Genomic DNA, 27103 nt, shown 5'->3' with positions numbered 1-27103 from the left:
TACATGGCCACCTCTGATAGATTTAGCCATGCATTTTGATTTTTGCCAAAAGAGCAACCAAAAACAGCCACTAAAAACAGTCAACATCATGAAACAAACACTGTAGTACACATTCTACTGTGTGGCTCATGTGATAAAATTTATGTTGGGGAACCTCCAGAAGAATTACACAGTGCATCTTTGAACATTGTAATTCTTGTCAGAGGGATTACTTGAATAATGTTTGTGTTATCCATCACAACACCTGTGAACCTCTCGTGTACTTCAAAAAAATGACGAACCAGTCATCAGGAAATCTGACCTTCACAAGAGAAGTTGTTTAGCTATCACTCATTGCTACCAACAAAATACATATGTATATACATACATGTGTCTATAATTAATTCAGAATACAGGGAGTTTCATCATATCCATAATACTAGAGCAAGGCATTTTATCCAATTAGTTAGGTCTGCCCTGTCTCTCCATTCCATCCACCTGGCCTTGTGCTGCACCCAAACTCTGCCACCACATAAACTCTGTGATTCTTGGAGTTCAGTTTATGACTACTATTTCTTGGTGGAACTTGGGCATTAGTTTACATTTTATAATACAGAGAATCTTTCTACATCACAGAATAAGTGCTTCTTGTGGAAACTTATTTAATTTGGATGTGCAGCATGTGTGAGTCAAATCAATGCTTAGTACCAAGTCTTGTCAGGCATTTCGACAAACATGAACACTACCACGCCAATACTGATGGCAGAGTAAGGTTAAGCTGAGTCAGGTTATTTCAGATTGGGTTAGGTGGGTTTCATCAGTACATGTATAGGCTATATTTTCTTTACAATTTGTTCAAAAAATTGCTCTACAATGCAATTAATGTTGTACAATTCAAATTACAAATAATGGCCGAGGAGCACTCATCTACTTTTACCATGTTAAGTAAAAGAATACAAATGCAACTAATGTGGCATCTTATTGTAGCAATGTTTCACTCTTCAGGAACTTTATCAAGCCATTACAGCTTGATAAAGCCCCTGAAGAGTGAAACGTTGCCACAATAAAATGTCACATTATTTGCATTTGTGTCCTCCTACTTAACACATTGTCAGAGATTCTACCAATACAGTGGACCCCCGCATACCGTTGGCATCACATAACGTTAAATCCGCATACCGATACATTTTATCGCTAAGATTTTGCCTCGCATACCGCTAAAAAACCCGCTCAACACTATTTGTCCGAGACGCGTCTAATGTGTGGCCTGAGCCAGCCTCACATGTTCTGCTGGTGGCATTGTTTACAAGCCAGCCTCCACGGTAACATCCAAGCATACAATCGGAACATTTTGTATTATTACAGCGTTTTTGGTGATTTTATCTGCAAAATAAGTGACCATGGGCCCCAAGAAAACTTCAAGTGCCAACCCTGTGGTAAAAAGGGTGAGAAATATTATCGAAATACTGTGGTACCATGGTCAACTGCTGATGCTGCTGCTGCTGTAGCACTGTCAGCTGCTGCTGCTGCTGCTGCTGCTATACCACCGTCAGCTGCTGCTGCTGCTATAGTACCGTCTGCTGCTGCTGTAGTACCGTCTGCTGCTGCTGTAGCACCGTCTGCTGCTGCTGTAGCACTGTCAGCTGCTGCTGCTGCTGTAGCACCATCAGCTGCTGCTGCTGCTGCTGTACCACCGTCAACTGCTGCTGCTGCTGCTGCTGCTGCTGCTGCTGTAGTACCGTCTGCTGCTGCTGCTGCTGCTGTAGTACCGTCTGCTGCTGCTGCTGCTGCTGCTGCTGTAGTACCGTCTGCTGCTGCTGTAGCACCGTCTGCTGCTGCTGTAGCACTGTCAGCTGCTGCTGCTGTACCACCGTCAGCTGCTGCTGCTATACCACCGTCAGCTGCTGCTGCTGCTGTAGTACCGTCTGCTGCTGCTGTAGCACCATCTGCTGCTGCTGTAGCACTGTCAACTGCTGCTGCTGCTGTACCACCATCAGCTGCTGCTGCTGTAGTACCATCTGCTGCTGCTGTAGCACCATCTGCTGCTGCTGTAGCACTGTCAGCTGCTGCTGTAGCACTGTCAGCTGCTGCTGCTACTGCTGTAGCACCGTTGCTGGTGTGGCTTATTGAGAATACCAAGAAACAATTAACCCCAGAGGGTTAGCCACCCAGGATAACCCAAAAAAGTCAGTGTCATCGAAGACTGTCTAACTTATTTCCATTGGGGTCCTTAATCTTGGCCTGGTGGCCTGGTGGCTAAAGCTCCCGCTTCACACACGGAGGGCCCGGGTTCGATTCCCGGCGGGTGGAAACATTTCGACACGTTTCCTTACACCTGTTGTCCTGTTCACCTAGCAGCAAATAGGTACCTGGGTGTTAGTCGACTGGTGTGGGTCGCATCCTGGGGGACAAGATTAAGGACCCCAATGGAAATAAGTTAGACAGTCCTCGATGACGCACTGACTTTCTTGGGTTATCCTGGGTGGCTAACCCTCCGGGGTTAAAAATCCGAACGAAATCTTATCTTATCTTATCTTATCTTACCAGGATGCAACTCACATCAGTCGACTAACACCCAGGTGAACAGGGAAAATGCCTGGAACTAGTGCTCGTATTGGTGAATTTAAAGCCAGCAGAGGTTGATTTGAGAGATTTAAGAATCGTAGTGGCATACAGTGTGATAAGGTCTGTTCTGGGAGAAAATGCCAAACAGGACCTACAGTACTCAGGAGGAAAAGGCACTCCCAGGACACAGTGTCTCATCAGTCATTGCTGCATCTTCAATAAAGGTGTCATTTATTCTTCATTTAGTAGAGTAGTACATGCACAATATATATTGTGCATATACTGCTCTACTATTGTGCATGTATCCTTCTCTTTGTGAGTAGGAAAATGTATATTTCATGTGGTAAAAAAAAAATTTTCATACTTTTGGGTGTTTTGCATGGATTAATTTGATTTCCATTATTTCTTATGGGGAAAATTCATTCGCATAACGATAATTTCGCATAACAATGAGCTCTCAGGAATGGATTAATATCGTTATACGGGGGTCCACTGTATTAAAACTTGTACCATTGTGTGTTCTCTGTACTGGATTAATGCTGCCCCTGGTGGGTGAAACTTATCCACATTAAATGTCTTAATGTATGTATAAGCCTAACATAGGCCTACTGGCCTGTGCGAGGCAGGTCCAATTCTCCCACAGGCTTCAGCTAATGCCTTGACCTAGTGCCTAGTAACCTAGTGACATGTGCTGATATGTATGATAATTTATGTAACTGTATTTGTGTATACCTGAATAAACTTACACATTTTACCTACCGAGAGATAGCCGACTGTGTCACATCCTGGTGAAGAGAACCAAGAACCCAATGGAAATAAGCTAAACTGATTGGTTTTCTTGGGTTATCTGGGTTTTTAATCTGGTCAAGCATTCGCTTCGCACACAGAGGGTCCGGGTTCAATTCCCGGCGGGGTGAAAACATTTCAACATGTTTCTTTACATCTGTTGTCCTGTTCACCTAGCAGCAAATAGGTACCTGGGTTTTAGTGGACTGGTGTGGGTGGCATCCTGGGGACAAGATTGAGGACCCGAATGGTGGCCCGGTGGCCTGGTGGCTAAAGCTCCCGCTTCACACACGGAGGACCCGGGTTCGATTCCCGGTAGGTGGAAACATTTCGACACGTTTCCTTACACCTGTTGTCCTGTTCACCTAGCAGCAAATAGGTACCTGGGTGTTAGTCGACTGGTGTGGGTTGCATCTTGGGGGACAAGATTAAGGACCCCAATGGAAATAAGTTAGACAGTCCTCAATGACGCACTGACTTTCTTAGGTTATCCTGGGTGGCTAACCCTCCGGGGTTAAAAATTCGAACGAAATCTTATCTCATCTTATGGAAATAATTTAGACAGTCCTCAATGATGCACTGACTTTCTTGGGTTATCCTGCGTGGCTAACCCTTCAGGGATAAAAATCCAGATGAAGTCTTAAGGCGATGGCAAAATCTGCATTGGTATTATGTGTTGTAGAGACAAATGAAAGTCATAAGAATATAATATTGATAACATTACGTGTAAAATATATAATAACTTAATTAAATTTAATTCTATTTGTCATTCCAGTTGAAAATGACATTATTATTATAATTATGGGGGAGCGCTAAACACGTAGGATTTTACAGTGCATGTAGAGAGGGGATGGAAGGTATTCAGGGTCAATTCAGGGAACTGGAGCACAGATATAATTCCCTAGATCAAGAGCCCCTCACCAGCATCAAGAAACCTTCCTTGAGGGGCCTTGGATCAAGTGCCCTTCACCAGCATCTAGTTATAATTATATTAATTTTTAATATTTTAACTTATAACCGTTCATGAAAATAACTGGAGGTTGGTTTAATATATTTTGATTTATGGTGAAAGAGACGCCATTTCTTGGTTCACATTTTTGTTATTTAGTACCAAAAAAATCCAGCATTAAGATGCCACTACCAATTAAAACTGGTAATTTTTCTGGCGTGAAGATCCAGCCAATTAAGACCAGAGTTTAATTAATGACACAGATAAACAGAAAAGTAAGACTCGACAACCAATCAGCATCAGTTATATCACAGAGGCTCAGCCAATCATAAACGTCTACGTCACAGCTGCTGGTGCGTGTGCATTCTTCCCCTCAGACGCTTCAGGCAGAAAATGTGGTGTGGACGCGTACACTTCTCGTGAGTAACTTTTTCAAAATTTTGCGAAAATAACTGTTGATTCACATTGACAATGTTGTGTGTGAACTTTGTGTTTGTCTCTGCTGTTGTTGACATGATGAATATGTGTGGGAAGTTTGATTTAAATTGATTTTCACCATTTAATTAGGGTGTGACATTTTTTATTTTCCAGAGAAGATGCTCCTGGCCCCAGAGCTGAGGTCGACTGCATGGCCCCCAGACCACCCATGGTACCTGCACGGGCCCCAGACCACCCATGGTACCTGCACAGGCCCCAGACCACCCATGGTACCTGCACGGGCCCCAGACCACCCATGGTACCTGCACGGGCCCCAGACCACCCATGTCAACTGTACCATCAACTGGTAACTATTAATATTATTTTTTTTTAATTTAAAAAATTAATAATATATGGCCACCCACATCAAGGTCTTAGCTATGGTGAAGGGCTCTTGATCCAGGCCCCTCAGGGAAAATTCCTTGATGGTGAAGGGCTCTTGTTTTAGGGAATTTGATTTGTGCTCCAGTTCCCCGAATTAAGCTTGAATACCTTCCACCCTCCCCCCCAAGCGCTGTATAATCCTACGGGTTTAGCGCTTCCCCTTTATAATAATAATTAATAATCTTGATCCGGGAAACGGGGGTCTATTTTGGTGAAGGTGCCATGTGACTCCTAGGGGCCTAAAGCTGCTTGAATTTTAAGTGTGATCTGCTAAGCTTTTGTCTGGTACCTGGGAAATGATTTGCTAGGTTTTTGTCTGGTCCCTGGGAAATGATCTAGGCTTTTGTATTGTCCCTGGGAAATGATCTAGGCTTTTGTCTGGTCCCTGGGAAATGATCTGCTGGGCTTTTGTCTAGTCCCTGGGAAATATTTGCTAGGCTTTTGGCTACCACAAGTCCTACAAGTCGCCGGGCTACCACATCTCATATTTATGATATTTTATTCTACTGTTGGGTGTACAGTGGACCCCCGGTTCGCGATACTACTCCGTTCCTGAGAGCTCATCGTAAACCAAAAGTATCGGAAAGCGAATCAATTTTCCCCATAAGAAATAATGGAAATTAAATTAATCCGTGCAAGGCACCCAAAAGTATGAAAAAAAACTTTTACCACATGAAATATTAAGTTCAGTGCAATAGAATAGTAATTACAATAACAACAATAACAATAAATAACAATAAATAATGAAAGAATAATTGACACTTACCTTTAATGAAGATCTGGTGATGATTGATGGGATGGGAGGAGGGGAGTGTGTGGATGGTGTTAGCATTTAGAAGGGGAATCCCCCTCCATTAGGACTTTAGGTAGCAAGTCCTTTTCCGGGGTTACTTCCCTTCTTCTTTTAATGCCACTAGGACCAGGTTGAGAGTCACTGGGCTTCTGTCGCACAACATAACTGGCAGCCTCACCATGCCTAATCACACTATGTATACCACTACGATTCTTAAATCTTTCAAACCAACCTTTGCTGGCCTTAAATTCACTCACATCACCACTAGTTGCAGGCAATTTTTTTACCAAATCGTCATGCAACTGCCTAGCCTTTTCACAAATGAGAGATGCTATCTCCTGCTATCTGTTTTTCATTTATCCACACCAATAACAGTCTCTCAACATTTTCTAACACTTGCGGTCGCTGTTTCGTAATCACAGTTGCACCTTTTGCAAGAACAGCTTCCTTGATTGCCGTTTTCTTGCTCACTATAGTAGAGATGGTTGATTGGGGTTTACTATACAACCTGACCAGCTCCGACACACGCACTCCACTTTCGTACTTTGCAATTATCTCTTTCTTCATTTCAACAGTCATTAGCACCCTTGGTCTCGAAGGGTTGGCACTGGGAGCTTTCTTGGGGCCCATGGTGACTTATTTTGCAAAAACAGGCATCAAAAACAGTGATAATATGGATAATATGGAATGTACCGAATGTATCCTTAGATGCGCGCACACTGACTGGCTTGTAAACACTGGCACACACGGAGCAGTTCAGGCCACACATGGACATGTCTCGTACGAACCACATCGCATACCGGGTTTTGTATCGGGAAGCGAGGCAAATTTTCTGCAATATAATGCATCGGTTACCGGATTTATCGGATACCAATAGCATCGCGAACCGGGGGTCCACTGTATTTAGTCGAATTTAGCAAAATGTCTATATTAACGTTTTATTATATGGTATTTGATGTTACTCAGGGTAATTATTATTGTGTTATTATTATTAATATGGCATCTTCAAGACTAATAAGACACTCTTAGTGATTTTAATGTGTATCTGCATGGCAGCACAGTGTGAAAGCTTACTTAGGTGCAGGTACACATAAGTATCAGTTATAATGTAGGTATGTAGTCTGCCTGGGCTACATACCTACATAGTCCGCCTGGGCTACATACCTACATCTACCTACATAGTCTGCCTGGGCTACATACCTACATAGTCCACCTGGGCTACATACCTACATCTACCTACATAGTCCACCTGGGCTACATACCTACATCTACCTACATAGTTCGCCTGAGCTACATACCTACATCTACCTACATAGTCTGCCGGAGCTACATACCTACATCTACCTACACTTAGTCCGCCTGGGCTACATACCTATATCTACCTACATAGTCCACCTGGGCTACATACCTACATCTACCTACGTAGTCTGCCTGGGCTACATACCTATATCTACCTAGTCTGCCTGGGCTACACACCTACATAGTCTGCCTGGACTACATACCTACATAGTCTGCCTGGGCTACATACCTACATAGTCCGCCTGGGCTACATACATAGTCCGTCTGGGCTACATACCTACATCTACCTACATAGTCCGCCTGGGCTACATACCTACATCTACCTACATAGTCTGCCTGGGCTACATACCTACATCTACCTACATAGTCCGCCTGGGCTACATACCTACATCTACCTACATAGTCTGCCTGGGCTACATACCTACATCTACCTACATAGTCTGCCTGGGCTACATACCTACATCTACCTACATAGTCTGCCTGGGCTACATACCTACATAGTCTGCCTGGGCCACATACCTGCATAGTCCACCTGGGCTACATACCTACATCTACCTACATAGTCCACCAGAGCTACATACCTACATAGTCCTCCTGGGCTACATACCTACATCTACCTACATAGTCTGCCAGGGCTACATACCTACATAGTCTGCCTCGGCTACATACCTACATCTACCTACATAGTCTGCCTGGGCTACATACCTACATAGTCCGCCTGGGCTATATACCTACATCTACCTACATAGTACGCCTGGGCTACGTACCTACATCTACCTACATAGTCCGCCTGGGCTACATGCCTACATCTACCTACATAGTCCGCCTGGGCTACATACCTACATCTACCTACATAGTCCACCTGGGCTACATACCTACATCTACCTACATAGTCTGCCTGGGCTACATACCTACATAGTCTGCCTGGGCTACATACCTGCATAGTCCACCTGGGCTACATACCTACATCTACCTACATAGTCTGCCAGGGCTACATACCTACATAGTCTGCCAGGGCTACATACCTACATCTACCTATATAGTCTGCCTGGGCTACATACCCACATTGTCTGCCTGGGCTACATACCTACATCTACCTACATAGTCCACCTGGGCTACATACCTACATCTACCTACATAGTCTGCCTGGGCTACATACCTACATCTACCTACATAGTCTGCCAGGGCTACATACCTACATAGTCCACCTGGGCTACATACCCACATAGTCTGCCTGGGCTACATACCTACATCTACCTACACAGTCTGCCTGGGCCTTTTTTTTTTTTTTTTTTTTTTTTATTTCCCCAAAATTTTGACCCTGGTGCACACTCTGAGATTTGGCTTCTGGATCCTGAAAGGGTTAAACATGATTGCCTCCCATTCCCCAGGTGCTGCTGTACAACTTTTCGGGTTTACTGCTTCTCCCATTACTAGTTTTTTCACCGGTGTCATGCCCCATTATGGATAGGGGAGGTATTCTGATCCAAGGAATTTTAGTTAAGCCTTGGCTCGAACCGGATTCCTTTTGGGTTTAACGTATCCCAGTAATTCTAATAGTGTTACAGATGGAACTCATTTGTTAAAACATTGAAATTATGCTGAAGATTTATTTGTTACCTATTTTCCCACAATGTAAATCAGATATTTTAGTTTAAACAGCCATCAAGGGGGGGGGCTTGATAATGAATGGTTCTTGAAGGCATTTTAAATACTTATTTCCTCTGATCAAACCTGAATGCTCTTTTCTTCAGGTGCAATGTGACCCCAATGTTTTTAGCACTTCATAAATGCAGTGTAATTGCTAGACTCATGGCTGGCGCCCTGGGTCAGGTTTTCTGAAAATGTGATGGGAAATTGATATGAACTAGCTGGAAACTGTATGTGGATATATATGTGTATATACTTATTATGTATACATGTATGTATATATTGCATTATAAATATATGCATGAGTATAGGTGTATACATGCATGTGTGTGTGTACAGTGGACCCTTAACCAACGGCATTAATCCATACCAGAGGGCTTGCCATTGGTCGAGTTAATTTTCCCCATAAGAAATAATGGAAGTAGAATTAATCCGTTCATGACATCCCAAAGTCTGATTTTTTTTTTTTCATGAAATATGCATTTCCTTATATAGAAAGGAATGGGACATGCAAAATAAACAATAATTAAATACCACTTACCTTTATTGTGGAGTTGTTGATGAGTGATGTGCCAGCAGCAGGGAAAATTCAGGATTGTCTGTTGCTTGGAAGGAGAATCCCCTTCCATAAAGGCTTTAGGTACCAAGTCCTTTGGTGGGGTTACCTCCCTTCTTGGTTTTTTAATGCCACTAGGACCAGCTTAAGAATCACTGGACCACCCTCTACCACCATCACTACCACCTTCTACCACCATCACTACCACCCTCTACCACCTTCACTACCACCCTCTACCACCTTCACTACCACCCTCTACCACCATCACTACCACCAGGCCCGGTGGCCTGGTGGCTAAAGCTCCCGCTTCACACACGGAGGGCCCGGGTTCGATTCCCGGCGGGTGGAAACATTTCAACATGTTTCCTTACACCTGTTGTCCTGTTCACCTAGCAGCAAATAGGTACCCGGGTGTTAGTCGACTGGTGTGGGTCGCATCCTGGGGGACAAGATTAAGGACCCCAATGGAAATAAGTTAGACAGTCCTCGATGACGCACTGACTTTCTTGGGTTATCCTGGGTGGCTAACCCTCCGGGGTTAAAAATCCGAACGAAATCTTATCTTATCTTATCACTACCACCCTCTACCACCTTCACAACCACCCTCTACCACCATCAGTACCACCCTCTACCACCATCAGTACCACCCTCTACCACCATCAGTACCACCCTCTACCACCATCATTACCACCCTCTACCACCATCACTACCACCCTCTACCACCATCACTACCACCTTCACTACAACCCTCTACCACCATCAGTACCACCCTCTACCACCATCACTACCACCCTCTACCACCATCACTACCACCATCACTACCACCCTCTACCACCATCACTACCACCCTCTACCACCATCAGTACCACCCGCTACCACCATCATTACCACCCTCTACCACCATCACTACCACCATCACTACCACCCTCTACCACCATCACTACCACCCTCCACCACCATCAGTACCACCCTCTACCACCATCATTACCACCCTCTACCACCATCACTACCACCATCACTACCACCCTCTACCACCATCACTACCATCATCACTACCACCCTCTACCACCATCACTACCACCATCACTACCACCCTCTACCACCATCACTACCATCATCACTACCACCCTCTACCACCATCACTACCACCATCACTACCACCATCACTACCACCCTCTACCATCATCACTACCACCATCACTACCACCCTCTACCACCATCACTACCACCATCACTACCACCCTCTACCACCATCACTACCACCATCACTACCACCCTCTACCACCATCACTACCACCATCACTACCACCCTCTACCACCATCACTACCACCCACTACCACCCTCTACCACCATCACTACCACCCTCTACCACCATCACTACCACCATCACTACCACCCTCTACCACCATCACTACCACCATCACTACCACCCTCTACCACCATCACTACCACCCACTACCACCCTCTACCACAATCACTACCACCCACTCTACCACCATCACTACCACCATCACTACCACCCACTACCACCCTCTACCACCATCACTACCACCCACTACCACCCTCTACCACCATCACTACCACCATCACTACCACCCTCTACCACCATCACTACCACCATCACTACCACCATCACTACCACCCTCTACCACCATCACTACCACCCACTACCACCCTCTACCACCATCACTACCACCACCACTTTCATGGGGTTCATGGTGGTTTATGTAGTGGTTACAAGCACTAGAAACACTGGAATAAACCAACATATATGGGCGGCACACCTGGAAACCCACCACCACAACAACTCATAAACACTGACGTTGTTTAAGGTTAAGTTTTTCGCCGTTGGTTAAGGCATTATTTTTTTACTGCAAAAAGCACCCATTATGTACCTTTGTAATGTTTTGACTACCGCCCACAGGATGGGTATGGGGTGACTACCGCCCACAGGATGGGTATGGGGTGACTACCGCCCACAGGATGGGTATGGGGTGACTACCGCCCACAGGATGGGTATGGGGTGACTACCGCCCACAGGATGGGTATGGGGTGACTACCGCCCACAGGATGGGTATGGGGTGACTACCGCCCACAGGATGGGTATGGGGTGACTACCGCCCACAGGATGGGTATGGGGTGACTACCGCCCACAGGATGGGTATGGGGTGACTACCGCCCACAGGATGGGTATGGGGTGACTACCGCCCACAGGATGGGTATGGGGTGACTACCGCCCACAGGATGGGTATGGGGTGACTACCGCCCACAGGATGGGTATGGGGTGACTACCGCCCACAGGATGGGTATGGGGTGACTACCGCCCACAGGATGGGTATGGGGTGACTACCGCCCACAGGATGGGTATGGGGTGACTACCGCCCACAGGATGGGTATGGGGTGACTACCGCCCACAGGATGGGTATGGGGTGACTACCGCCCACAGGATGGGTATGGGGTGCATAATAAACATATTAAACTAACTAGACAAAATTGCCATTACTTAATATCGCTGTTAGCTGAGGGTCGACTGTACTTGCATGTATATTTCTCTATGTACATTTATATAATTTTTATGGATATATATATTATAAACCTGTACACTTAATTTACTTTCTCTTGTTATTGCAGTGAGTGCAAAATATTTTTTTAATTGATTTGTGGTTATGAAATTCACCAAGTTTTTTTTTTTAATAGTTTGTATATATAATGTAGGGTGAGGAATAGGGATGAGCTTCTGGTTATATTTTATTTCAGATGGAATGTCCCAGATCATTTTTGTATTTGATGAAGAATTTATGGTCATGTACCTCAAACTAAGGTTATCTCTTCATTCTTTAGGTGCTGTATGACCCGTATGGGTTTAGCACTCCTCATTGGTGAAATAATTTTCATTCCTGTGTCCACTGCCTGACTCCCCTGATTATTAGTATTAAGGGGAAGTGCTAAACCCGTAAGATTATACAGTGACTCCCCTGAGCTATTTACGTATTTCCAGTTAACTTCAAATTTCATGATTAATTTTTTTTTTAATTTCAAGCATGTTTTTTTCCAGAATGTTTTGTCTGAACATCTTGACTTCCCTACTGGAAGACGTCAGCAGGGAATTCATAGCATCATTTATTATAAATTTGGGCAAGAACATCTGCTGGAGAGGATCCCAATGGAAATAAGTCACTCTGTATGACTTTTTTGGGTTATCCTAGGTTCTCTACACATATGCTGCTATGTATGATAATTCTATGTAACTGTATTTGTGTATACCTGAATAAACTTACTTACTTACCCAGGAAGGTGGGGTCGAGATGTACATAATTACCCGAGTTTGAGACTTGTTATTGAACATCTGAAGCTAAGTTATGAAGGATGTTTTCAGTAAATGTTATTAAGTTTTCAGTGAACCTTAACATATGTATATTGACTTTTTTGTGTTCATATTCTCATTGTTATAACCTGGTGGCTAAAGCTCCTGCCTCACACACGGAGGGCCCGGCGGTGGAAACATTTCGACACGTTTCCTTCCACCTGTTGTCCTGTTCACCTAGCAGCAAATAGGTATCTGGGTGTTAGTCGACTGGTGTGGGTCGCATCCTGGGGGACAAGATTAAGGACCCCAATGGAAATAAGTTACAGTCCTCGATGACCCACTGTGTGAAAATTTGTGTGGACTGCCTCCAAGTGAGTCACCTACCCTGGCAAACTCTGTTGACACCGAGCTCTGAGGTGGGTACCTCAGCCTCACAAGTGGCTTATAGGACAGATTTTCACAAATGATTGATGTTGCAAGAAACTCGCCTGCATGCACGTATAAAGGACTAACTTACTTGGTGTTGCAGCATATATCCTGATCTTCAACTTCCTTAAGCTTAGCCTTAGCCCCTTTGGAGTTCCCCTCAGAAACCACGTGCAACCGGGAGCCTTAATTCCTGTAATATTCAATCGTTATTAGTGACCTGCCTGCACCTCAGAAATTCCTATATCCAAGAGGGTATGTATCCCCTAGTACAACTATGCAGACACATACACTAGCTTCCAGACTGCCAAGAGACACTGGTACTTACTGGGCATGCACTGCCTGCTGCACACCGGGCCCACAGATCAAACTCACTCACAATTCTCCCCAGGGAGGCCAAGCCCATGATGACACTCTTCAGGTCACTTGTTCTATCTAGGCTGGAATATTGCTGCACACTAACAGCACCTTTCAAGGCAGGTGAAATTGCCGACCTAGAAAATGTACAGAGAACTTTCACGGCGCGCATAACGGAGATAAAACACCTCAATTACTGGGAGCGCTTGAGGTTCCTGAACCTGTATTCCCTGGAACGCAGGCGGGAGAGATACATGATTATATACACCTGGAAAATTCTAGAGGGACTAGTACCGAACTTGCACACGAAAATCACTCACTACGAAAGCAAAAGACTTGGCAGACGATGCAACATCCCCCCAATGAAAAGCAGGGGTGTCACTAGCACGTTAAGAGACCATACAATAAGTGTCAGGGGCCCGAGACTGTTCAACTGCCTCCCAGCATACATACCGGTGGCCTGGTGGCTAAAGCTCCCGCTTCACACACGGAGGGCCCGGGTTCGATTCCCGGCAGGTGGAAACATTCCGACACGTTTCCTTACACCTGTTGTCCTGTTCACCTAGCAGCAAATAGGTACCTGGGTGTTAGTCGACTGGTGTGGGTCGCATCCTGGGGGACAAGATTAAGGACCCCAATGGAAATAAGTTAGACAGTCCTCGATGATGCACTGACTTTCTTGGGTTATCCTGGGTGGCTAACCCTCCGGGGTTAAAAATCCGAACGAAATCTTATCTTATCTTAATCTTATCAACAGACCCCTGGCAGTCTTCAAGCTGGCACTGGACAAGCACCTAAAGTCGGTTCCTGATCAGCCGGGCTGTGGCTCATACGTTGGTTTGTGTGCAGCCAGCAGCAACAGCCTGGTTGATCAGGCTCTGATCCACCAGGAGGCCTGGTCACAGACTGGGCCGCGGGGGCGTTGACCCCCGGAACTCTCTCCAGGTAAACTCCAGGTAGACACTGGCCAGAAATCTACGAGATAAAGTGGAGGTCTTGTCTTACTGTATGGGCCTGATGGAGGTCATCTACGGTACATCGAGATGCCTCTACCAGATTTCCCTAGGTCTCAAATGTGAAGACACGTGGGGGGCGCCGTCTGCTGATCACGGCACGTCTTGTCCAGTTGGTGTCTGTCTTAAGAAGAACGAGCTGGTCTCTCTTCCAGACCCTCGTCTCTTCGTTCAAACTAGGGCTGCCAGTTCTCCCTAGCTAACTTATCCTAGTGTTTGCCTACATTATCGGCCTATTACTACCTATGTTAAGGTCTTAGGTCTAAGGTCTTAGGTCTTAGGTCTATGTACCTTTGTAATCTTTTGACTACCGCCCACAGGATGGGTATGGGGTGCATAAAGATATTAAACTAAAGTGTGAGAGTGTGAGAGTGTGAGTGAGTGTGTGTGTGTGTGTGTGTGTGTGTGTGTGTGTGTGTGTGTGTGTGTGTGTGTGTGTGTGTGTGTGTGTGTGTGTGTGTGTGTGTGTGTGTGTGTGTGTGTGTGTGTGTGTGTGTGTGTGACTCAACAATCAATATTTGCACCAATAACTCATTACAGTTGTGACCGGGTGTGGAAGTGTGAATTGCTCATTACTCTATAATTTGTTCATGATTGTAGCCAAAGTATAAACGTAAGTAACCATTCTACAGAATTCATTACCTTTGTAACTTGTGAGCTCATTACCTTTGTACCTAGTTCAGCTATCAAAACTTTGGGGGCCCAGTCCCTGGACCCATTACGTACCTCTGTAATCTGTAAATACCTTTGTAACTTGTCATGATTGTGACCAGACTTACCTGGAGTTCATTACCTTTGTAAATTGTGAGTTCATTACCTTTGTAAATTGTGAGTTCATTACCTTTGTAAATTGTGAGTTCATTACCTCTGTAACTTGCTCAGCTATCAAAACTTTGGAGTCCAGTCCCTGGACCAATTATGTACCTCTGTAATCTTTTGACTACCGCCCACAGGATGGGTATGGGGTGCATAATAAACATATTAAACTAACTAGGTCTACATTATCTACAGTTGCCTTAGTAAACCTAATATTAATATACTAACAGTAAAACTACCTACTCCCTCCCTGAAGGGTAAATCTATAAATAAATAAGTGCCTACCATCCACGCCACCCTGGGGAGAGAAATGTGTTTATGTTTGGGGAGAACGCTTTTTGTTTGGGTGAGTTTAAGGGCCACCCAGCTCAGCCATTCCATTACGGACTTGCTGGGATCCCTTGGTTCGCCGTGTCTGTCCTGTGGAACTTTAGGGACCAAATAAATTTCCACACACTGACTTTCTTGGGTTATCCTGGGTGGCTAACCCTCTGGGGTTAAAAATCTGAATGAAATCTTAAGACATTTATTTTAGTAACTAAAAATTTGTGATTCTGTACCTCTATTTATTCTTTGGCTGCCATCACCCCTGGTAATGGTACATTAGGGGCAGTGTGTTCCATTGCTTATTTTATAAGATGTAGGTTAGAACCATCCCTCACACCATGGACTTCTGGGGTAGCTGCCCCTTGTGGCCCCTCCAGGGTGTGTCACCCTGACTGGTCCAGGGTCTCTCACCCTGGCAGCTCCAGGGTCTCTCACCCTGGTCGCTCCAGGGTCTCTCACCCGACCGGTCCAGGGTCTCTCACCCTGGCCGGTCCAGGGTCTCTCACCCGGCCGGTCCAGGGTCTCTCACCCTGGCCGCTCCAGGGTCTCTCACCCTGGCAGCTCCAGGGTCTCTCACCCGGCCGGTCCAGGGTCTCTCACCCTGGCCGCTCCAGGGTCTCTCACCCTGGCCGCTCCAGGGTCTCTCACCCTGGCCGCTCCAGGGTCTCTCACCCTGGCCGCTCCAGGGTCTCTCACCCGGCCGCTCCAGGGTCGGCCACCCCGGCCGCTCCAGGGTCTCTCACCCTGGCCGCTCCAGGGTCTCTCACCCTGGCCGCTCCAGGGTCTCTCACCCTGGCCGCTCCAGGGTCTCTCACCCTGGCCGCTCCAGGGTCTCTCACCCTGGCCGCTCCAGGGTCTCTCACCCTGGCCGCTCCAGGGTCTCTCACCCTGGCCGCTCCAGGGTCTCTCACCCTGGCCGCTCCAGGGTCTCTCACCCTGGCCGCTCCAGGGTCTCTCACCCTGGCCGCTCCAGGGTCTCTCACCCTGGCCGCTCCAGGGTCTCTCACCCTGGCCGCTCCAGGGTCTCGCACCCTGGCCGCTCCAGCTCCAGGGTCTCTCACCCTGGACGCTCCAGGGTCTCTCACCCTGGACGCTCCAGCGGCGCTCACCCTGGACGCTCCAGGGTCTCTCACCCTGGCCGCTCCAGGGTCTCTCACCCTGGCCGCTCCAGGGTCTCTCACCCTGGCCGCTCCAGGGTCTCTCACCCTGGCCGCTCCAGGGTCTCTCACCCTGGACGCTCCAGGGTCTCTCACCCTGGACGCTCCAGGGTCTCTCACCCTGGGGGTCTCTCACCCTGGACGCTCCAGGGTCTCTCACCCTGGACGCTCCAGGGTCTCACCCTGGACGCTCCAGGGTGTCTCCAGGGTCTCTCACCCTGGACGCTCCAGGGTCTCTCACCCTGGACGCTCCAGCGTCTCTCACCCTGGACGCTCCAGGGTCTCTCACCCTGGACGCTCCAGGGTCTCTCACCCTGGACGCTCCAGGGTCTCTCACCCTGGACGCTCCAGGGTCTCTCACCCTGGACGCTCCAGGGTCTCTCACCCTGGACGCTCCAGGGTGTCTCACCCTGGACGCTCCAGGGTGTCTCACCCTGGACGCTCCAGGGTGTCTCTCACCCTGGACGCTCCAGGGTCTCTCACCCTGGACGCTCCAGGGTCTCTCACCCTGGACGCTCCAGGGTCTCTCACCCTGGACGCTCCAGGGTCTCTCACCCTGGACGCTCCAGGGTCTCTCACCCTGGACGCTCCAGGGTCTCTCACCCTGGACGCTCCAGGGTCTCTCACCCTGGACGCTCCAGGGTCTCTCACCCTGGACGCTCCAGGGTCTCACCCTGGACGCTCCAGGGTCTCTCACCCTGGACGCTCCAGGGTCTCTCACCCTGGACGCTCCAGTTACAATTCTGTGAAACTGTCTTGATTTATTTTGAGTTAATCCAAATTATTACCAATCGTGTTATGCCTGAATTGTGTTATTGTACAGCCTAATATTTTCTAAGCCCAAATAATTTTATCTTTCAGTCCTAATGTTTTATCTTTCTGCCCCAATATTTTTTTTTCACTTTCAGGCCTAAAAAATGTTTTTTATTCCTAATATTTTTTCTCTCAGGCCTAATAATTTTCTTTCAGGCCTATTAAGTGTTTTCTCTTTCTGGCCTAGTGTTTTCTTTTTCAGGCATAATAAGTGCTTTCTTTTTCAGGCCTAATAAGTGTTTTCTCTCAGGCCTAATAAGTGCTTTCTTTTTCAGGCCTAATAAATTCTTTCTCTTTCAGACCTAATACGTAAATGTTTTCTCTTTCAGGCATAATAAGTGTTTTCTCTCAGGCCTAATAAGTGCTTTCTTTTTCAGGCCTAATAAATATTCTCTTTCAGGCCTAGTAAGTTTTCTCTCAGGCCTAATAAGTGCTTTCTTTTTCAGGCCTAATGTTTTCTCTTTCAGACCTAATAAATGCTTTCTCTTTCAGGCCTAATAAATGTTTTCTTTCTGGCCTAATGTTTTCTTTCAGGCCTAATAAATGTTTACACTTTCAGATATATCATAATCTACACTTGGAAAACCCTGGAAGGAATGGTCCCAAATCTGCACACAGTAATCACTCCCTACGAAAGTAAAAGACTGGGCAGGCGATGCAAAATACCCCCAATTAAAAGTAGGGGCGCCATTGGTACACCATAAGTGTCCGGGGCCCAAGACTGTTCAACAGCCTCCCACCAAGCATTAGGAGAATTACCAATAAACCCCTGGCTGCCTTCAAGAGAGAGCTGGACAGATACCTCAAGTCAGTGCCGGATCAGCCGGGCTGTGGCTCGTATGTTGGACTGCGTGCGGCCAACAGTAACAGCCTGGATATCTTTATTGTAGACGTTTCGCCATCCAGTGGCTTTATCAATACAGATTCTAGGACATAATAGGAAGACAGTAGAACTATATACAAAAGATGAGGTAATCAGTCCCTCGGCCTTGGAGTTAGTGTTCACAGCATCGTGGTGGAGGAGAATCTGGAGCAAAGGCAAGAAGACTGGCGTTTATATAGGCGTCAGTGGAAGGGACGGGCAGCAGACGAGGACAGTCACTGGTAGGCGGGATTCCCCAGTGGAAGTAGGTCCTTCCCAAAGAGATGGGTTAGTTGCAGCAGCCGTGAAGAAGGTCTTGTAGATGTCCTCTGAACCAAGATTCCATGATGTTGCAGTGTCTGACAAGTTGTGCAAGAAAGGTATAAAATACCGACAATATGAAAGTTAAGACACATGTGCAACATCTGGATATCTTTATTGTAGACGTTTCGCCATCCAGTGGCTTTATCAATACAGATTCTAGGACATAATAGGAAGACAGTAGAACTATATACAAAAGAACTATATACAAAAGGCCGAGGGACTGATTACCTCATCTTTTGTATATAGTTCTACTGTCTTCCTATTATGTCCTAGAATCTGTATTGATAAAGCCACTGGATGGCGAAACGTCTACAATAAAGATATCCAGATGTTGCACATGTGTCTTAACTTTCAGTAACAGCCTGGTTGATCAGGCCCTTATCCACCGGGAGGCCTGGTCATGGACCGGGCCGCGGGGGCGTTTATCCCCGGAATAACCTCCAGGTAACCCACCGCAACCACTACCCAAAGCCTCGAACCAACCAGTATCCTCACGGAAACCACGTGCAATAACATTCCACACAGCTTCTGAAGGTCGTTGGTGGGTTCCAAGGCCAACAGTTCTACGTACCCTATGCCTTCAGGGGAGATTACTCTCCCCATATAGCAGATTCTCCAGTTTTATACCTTAACTATCCTACTTAACACCTAAATCTAAGTTATTTTGCTAGTAGAAACTGGAGTATGCAGCATACTTCAGGTATAAGGCTTACTAATTTGCAGAGCAGTGGCAGCGCAAGGAGGGATGAAAGTAGGTGAAGGTAAGATCAAGGGGGGTCTAGGTAAGATCAATCAGCCTACAAAGTCCGTAAATGTATACAGTATGACCCAATTTCAAAATTCTCCCCCTCCCCAAGACGCTCTAATACAGACTCTGGAGTTGCAAGCGCTAAATGCACAAGGCTATGCTACTGAAAATATTTCTGGGACTTCAGAGCATAAAATTACTTGGCCAGGTCCTCTACAACCCTACTGAAAATAGGAAATTGTGGTTAATTAAACGTTTCTGAGGAAATGTTATTGATTTTCTGGCTAAAATATATACTGCCTAAGGAAAATTTATACCGTAATGTGAAGCCAAAACTTTGGTTGTGTAGTTTTAAAAATAAGTTAGGCAAATGAGTGGTTGAGTTAGACCTGCCTAGCATGGGTCAATAGGCCTGCCTCAGTGCTCTTTTTATGTCTTAATGGATATGCCTGGTTTAATAGACTTTCCTTACACCCGACATCAAGACCTTTGCCATTACCCTCATCACATTAAACTATCTTAGTATATTAATCCGGCAGATTAACAGAATTGCCCAATCAGGTATGCCCAGTATGGGCCAACAGGCCTACTGCAGTGTTCCTCCTTTCTTATGTGAACAGTGCCAATGGATATAAGGGAACATGCCCACTTGTGCCCGGGATCGAATCCCGGTTCTTCGGCTGACGCCACTACCAACTGAGCCATGATATATCACCTACAAATTTCATCTCTGCTTCCTACACTCTTGCAGGATGGGTATAGACTGCATAATAAAGATAGTACACTAATTAAAACTTTCTAAAATCTAATCACTTCATTTCTTAACTTAAAAACCCATTTCTCTCTGTCCAGGAAATAAGGTAATACTTCCCACTAAGCTACTTTTGATATCAGTTCCTTACAATCTTTCCTATACTCTTCCCACTAGCCTACCACCTAATACAAATACTATCTGCTTCAATAACTAAACTTTAGTGAACTTATAACCTAAAAATATCTTACAAGTGGGCCCTGCCCTGAATTCATAACCCACCGTACCTGCCAGTTATGACTGGCATCCTAGGCACAACCTGAGGGCCACTACATTTAAGCCTCCTCACACACTACCTCTATTTTGAGTGCTTCTACCCCAGCAGCGTTAATTATCCTATTCTCACTAATACCAATCTAAATCACACCCCTAACTATACTCATCAGCATCAGATGCTAGTGAATCTTTTCTGCCGACTAACACTTCACTTCAGATCACAGACGTTTTCATTCTTTTCATCATTAACGTCTGCTACCAGAAGAGTTACACTTCACTACTTACAAACTATCAAACCAACTGCAATTCTGAACGTTAATACTTGTATATTCACAGGAACCTGAACGCCACTTAAATTTTCCAAAATGATGAAATTGTGTAAACTCAATGAATCAATATTTAACTTTGCACAGTTTGGCCAAAGGCATAAAAAACGTAGAACACCCACCACAACCACTACCCAAGCCCGAAACCCACCAAAATTCCCACGGAAACCACATGCAATAACAGATTGCAGACAGCTACTGAAGGTCGTTGGTGGGTTCCAAGGCCAACAGTTCTACGTAATCTATGCCTTCAGGGAAGATTACTCTCCATTACTCTTCTCCAGTTTTATACCTTACCTATCCTGCTTAACAACGCCTAAATCTAAGTTATTTTGGCAGTAGAAACTGGAGTATGCAGCATACTCCACGTATAAGGCTTACTAATTTGCAGAGCAGTGGCGGCGCAAGGGGGGATGAAGGGAGGTGAAGGCAAGATCAAGGGTGGTCTAGGTAAGATCAAGGGTGGTCTAGGTAAGATCAAGGGTGGTCTAGGCAAGATCAAGGGGGGTCTAGGTAAGATCAAGGGGGGTCTAGGTAAGATCAAGGGGGTCTAGGTAAGATCAAGGGGGTCTAGGTAAGATCAAGGGGGGTCTAGGTAAGATCAAGGGGGGTCTAGGTAAGATCAAAGGGGGTCTAGGTAAGATCAAGGGTGATCTAGGTAAGATCAAGGGTGATCTAGGTAAGATCAAGGGTGATCTAGGTAAGATCAAGGGTGATCTAGGTAAGATCAAGGGTGATCTAGGTAAGATCAAGGGTGATCTAGGTAAGATCAAGGGTGATCTAGGTAAGATCAAGGAGGTCTAGGTAAGATCAAGGGGGTCGAGGTAAGATCAAGGGGGTCTAGGTAAGATCAATGGTGGTCTAGGTAAGATCAAGGGGGTCTAGGTAAGACCAAGGGGGGTCTAGGTAAGATCAAGGGGGGTCTAGGTAAGATCAAGGGGGTCTAGGTAAGATCAAGGGGGTCTAGGTAAGATCAAGGGTGATCTAGGTAAGATCAAGGGGGGTCTAGGTAAGATCAAGGGGGGTCTAGGTAAGATCAAGGGGGTCTAGGTAAGATCAAGGGTGATCTAGGTAAGATCAAGGGGGTCTAGCTAAGATCAACCAGCCTACAAAGTCCCCAAATATATACGGTATAACCCAATTTCACAATAAATCCCCCCCCCCCCACAGATGCTCTAATACAGACTGGGGAATCCCGCCTGCCAGTGACTATGCCTTTGTCTGCTACACCTGACGTTACTATATAAGCGCCAGGCTCCTTGCTTCTGCTTCAGAATCTCCACGACTACGGTGCTCTTCGCACCTACTCCAAGGTTGAGGGACTGATTACCTCATCTTCTGTACAGTCTTACTGTCTTCAAGTTATGTCCTAGAATTTGTATTGATAAAGCCACTGGATGGCGAAACGTCTACAGTGAGATACCCAGATGTTGCACATGTGTCTTAATTTCATCTTGTCGGTATTGTATACCATTCTTGCACACAGACTGGAGTTGCAAGCGCTAAACCCACAAAGCTATTCTACTGAAAATATTTTTGGGACTTCAAAGCATAAAATTACTTGGCCAGGTCCTCTACAACCGTACTGAAAATAGGAAATTGTGGTTAATTAAACGTTTCTGAGGAACTGTTATAGATTTTCTGGCTATAATATATTCTGCTTAAGGAAAATTTATCCCGTCATGTTAAGCCAAAACTTTGGTTGTGTAGTTTTAAAAATAGGTTAGACAAATGAGTGGTTGAGTTAGACCTGCCTAGCATGGGTCAATAGGCCTGCTTCAGTGCTCTTTATGTCTTAATGGATATGCCTGATTTAATAGGCTTTCCTTACACCCGACATCAAGACCTTTGCCATTACCCTCATCACACTAAACTTAGTATATTAATCCGGTAGATTAACACAATCACCCAATCAGGTATGCCCAGTATGGGCCACCAGGCCTACTGCAGTGTTCCTCCTTTCTTGTGAGCAGTGTAGAGGCGTCGCTAGAGATGGTGTCACCCGGGGCGGCATCTCTGGTGTCACCCGGGGCGGCATCTCTGGTGTCACCCGGGGCGGCATCTCTGGTGTCACCCGGGGCGGCATCTCTGGTGTCACCCGGGGCGGCATCTCTGGTGTCACCCGGGGCGGCATCTCTGGTGTCACCCGGGGCGGCATCTCTGGTGTCACCCGGGGCGGCATCTCTGGTGTCACCCGGGGCGGCATCTCTGGTGTCACCCGGGGCGGCATCTCTGGTGTCACCCCCATGAAATTCAAGGGCTGGGGAGGGGGAGGTAAACTCCAGTTATGTCACTACTGCATGACCAGTTACGTCACTACTGCATGACCAGTTACGTCACTACTGCATGACCAGTTACGTCACTACTGCATGACCAGTTATGTCACTACTGCATGACCAGTTACGTCACTACTGCATGACCAGTTATGTCACTACTGCATGACCAGTTACGTCAGCACTGCATGACCAGTTACGTCACTACTGCATGACCAGTTATGTCACTACTGCATGACCAGTTACGTCAGCACTGCATGACCAGTTACGTCACTACTGCATGACCAGTTACGTCACTACTGCATGACCAGTTACGTCACTACTGCATGACCAGTTACGTCACTACTGCATGACCAGTTACGTCACTACTGCATGACCAGTTACGTCACTACTGCATGACCAGTTACGTCACTACTGCATGACCAGTTACGTCACTACTGCATGACCAGTTACGTCACTACTGCATGACCAGTTACGTCACTACTGCATGACCAGTTACGTCACTACTGCATGACCAGTTACGTCACTACTGCATGACCAGTTACGTCACTACTGCATGACCAGTTATGTCACTACTGCATGACCAGTTATGTCACTACTGCATGACCAGTTATGTCACTACTGCATGACCAGTTATGTCACTACTGCATGACCAGTTATGTCACTACTGCATGACCAGTTACGTCACTACTGCATGACCAGTTACGTCACTACTGCATGACCAGTTACGTCACTACTGCATGACCAGTTACGTCACTACTGCATGACCAGTTATGTCACTACTGCATGACCAGTTATGTCACTACTGCATGACCAGTTACGTCAGCACTGCATGACCAGTTACGTCACTACTGCATGACCAGTTATGTCACTACTGCATGACCAGTTACGTCAGCACTGCATGACCAGTTACGTCACTACTGCATGACCAGTTACGTCACTACTGCATGACCAGTTACGTCACTACTGCATGACCAGTTACGTCACTACTGCATGACCAGTTATGTCACTACTGCATGACCAGTTACGTCACTACTGCATGACCAGTTACGTCACTACTGCATGACCAGTTACGTCACTACTGCATGACCAGTTACGTCACTACTGCATGACCAGTTATGTCACTACTGCATGACCAGTTACGTCACTACTGCATGACCAGTTATGTCACTACTGCATGACCAGTTATGTCACTACTGCATGACCAGTTATGTCACTACTGCATGACCAGTTATGTCACTACTGCATGACCAGTTATGTCACTACTGCATGACCAGTTATGTCACTACTGCATGACCAGTTACGTCACTACTGCATGACCAGTTACGTCACTACTGCATGACCAGTTACGTCACTACTGCATGACCAGTTACGTCACTACTGCATGACCAGTTACGTCACTACTGCATGACCAGTTACGTCACTACTGCGTGACCAGTTATGTCACTACTGCATGACCAGTTACGTCACTACTGCATGACCAGTTACGTCACTACTGCATGACCAGTTACGTCACTACTGCATGACCAGTTATGTCACTACTGCATGACCAGTTACGTCACTACTGCATGACCAGTTACGTCACTACTGCATGACCAGTTACGTCACTACTGCATGACCAGTTATGTCACTACTGCATGACCAGTTACGTCACTACTGCATGACCAGTTACGTCACTACTGCATGACCAGTTATGTCACTACTGCATGACCAGTTATGTCACTACTGCATGACCAGTTACGTCACTACTGCATGACCAGTTACGTCACTACTGCATGACCAGTTACGTCACTACTGCATGACCAGTTATGTCACTACTGCATGACCAGTTACGTCACTACTGCATGACCAGTTACGTCACTACTGCATGACCAGTTATGTCACTACTGCATGACCAGTTACGTCACTACTGCATGACCAGTTACGTCACTACTGCATGACCAGTTACGTCACTACTGCATGACCAGTTACGTCACTACTGCATGACCAGTTATGTCACTACTGCATGACCAGTTATGTCACTACTGCATGACCAGTTACGTCACTACTGCATGACCAGTTACGTCACTACTGCATGACCAGTTACGTCACTACTGCATGACCAGTTACGTCACTACTGCATGACCAGTTACGTCACTACTGCATGACCAGTTACGTCACTACTGCATGACCAGTTACGTCACTACTGCATGACCAGTTACGTCACTACTGCATGACCAGTTACGTCACTACTGCATGACCAGTTATGTCACTACTGCATGACCAGTTATGTCACTACTGCATGACCAGTTATGTCACTACTGCATGACCAGTTTATCACTACTGCATGACCAGTTACGTCACTACTGCATGACCAGTTACGTCACTACTGCATGACCAGTTACGTCACTACTGCATGACCAGTTACGTCACTACTGCATGACCAGTTACGTCACTACTGCATGACCAGTTACGTCACTACTGCATGACCAGTTACGTCACTACTGCATGACCAGTTACGTCACTACTGCATGACCAGTTACGTCACTACTGCATGACCAGTTACGTCACTACTGCATGACCAGTTACGTCACTACTGCATGACCAGTTACGTCACTACTGCATGACCAGCGACAAATGTTTATCAATAAGAACATTCAAGGACCATAAACTGAACAGGAGAATACTTCTCAACTTTATTAATGATAAAATAAATAAACGTAATAATATTGATTACAAACTCAACTACCACTTTGAGTACACCAACACATCCTACATTTATTCATCTTTAACAATGCCAAAACAAAAAAAAACTTGAAAAATAAAGAAAAACGTTGCAATATCAGAGAAACACTACATCAGATTTGACCTTGAGTACAAGTAGCATCTCAGTGAATCTGATCTTACATTTCCTTGCCTTCAATTATACAAAATCATCTATCTCATCATCAAAATCAATTATTTTCCCTATATAGGCTTATTTGTACTTTGTTAATATATAATAGGCTATATAGAAATGAAGGATTCTTCTCTTATGTTGCTGCAGCACCGTTTTGGGTATTTGTGTCACCTTTAGAGGCTCTATGGTGTCACCCGGGGCAAACCCTCCCCCACCCCCCATTACGACGCCTCTGGTTCAACAGTGCCAATGGATATAAGGGAACATGCCCTCTTGTGCCCGGGATCGAATTCCGGTTCTTCAGTTGACGCCACTACAAACTGAGCCATGATGTATCACTTACAAATTTCATCTCTGCTTCCTATACTCTTGCAGGATGGGTATAGACTGTATAATAAATATATTACGCTAACTAAAACTTCCTAAAATCTAATCAGTCTTCAGTTCTAAGCCTTACAACCCATTTCTCCAATTTTTATCGCCACCCCATTCAAGGTAACCTATAGAATACATTCCTCACTATTTCCTGGAAATAAGTAATACTTCCCATTAAGCTACTTTTGATATCAGTTCCTTACAATCTTTCCTATACTCTCCCCACCATATTCCCACCTAATACAAATACTATCTGCTTCAATAACTAACCTTTAGTGGACTTATAACCTGGAAATACCTTACAAATGGGCCCCGCCCACCTCTGACGACGTCTCCAGATGCTGCATCTCCACATACCTGGAGTAACCCTCTCCAGATATAAAACAAAATGTTATAGGTCAGACTATTTACTAGTGTTGTTGTCTCCACTCCTCAGACCGGTCAATGTTGCTGTGTTGATCACTGTTGCAGCAGACACAGCCAGGCACAGCAATTACCACACCTGGAACATTACACACACAATGTTTGACATAATACAACTATTTTCTTTAATCAATATTTCTTACACATTAACCTGATGAATAACAATTTGTTAACATGCAAGTCTATATCTGAATCACAAGGCGCAAGTTACT

The 27103-nt window shown here is 45.9% G+C and overlaps 1 protein-coding gene across 15 annotated transcripts in view; it reads right to left on the bottom strand.

The window, feature by feature from the left end:
• The window catches only part of LOC128704417 (uncharacterized), a 51981-nt gene extending 36228 nt beyond the window's left edge, over positions 1-15753 (bottom strand). For 6 of the 15 annotated variants that reach the window (XR_011394389.1, XR_011394390.1, XR_011394388.1 and 3 more), the window contains exons 1-3: positions 15644-15753; positions 13501-13666; positions 13264-13365 (exon numbers count right to left, since the gene is read on the bottom strand). Coding sequence is in view for 7 of the 15 variants with exons in the window: in XM_070103227.1 (XP_069959328.1) it covers positions 13264-13278 (15 nt within the window). In the remaining 8 variants the exon portion in view is untranslated. The other 9 variants (XM_070103225.1, XM_070103223.1, XM_070103229.1 and 6 more) reach the window with 7 other exon arrangements.
• Positions 15754-27103: the final 11350 nt, after the last annotated feature.

The sequence above is a fragment of the Cherax quadricarinatus genome, chromosome 84, assembly GCF_038502225.1.
Source record: "Cherax quadricarinatus isolate ZL_2023a chromosome 84, ASM3850222v1, whole genome shotgun sequence".
NCBI lineage: Eukaryota > Metazoa > Arthropoda > Malacostraca > Decapoda > Parastacidae > Cherax > Cherax quadricarinatus.
The sequence above is the reverse complement of the archived record's forward strand: the minus strand, read 5'-3'. Positions and strand labels throughout refer to the sequence as shown.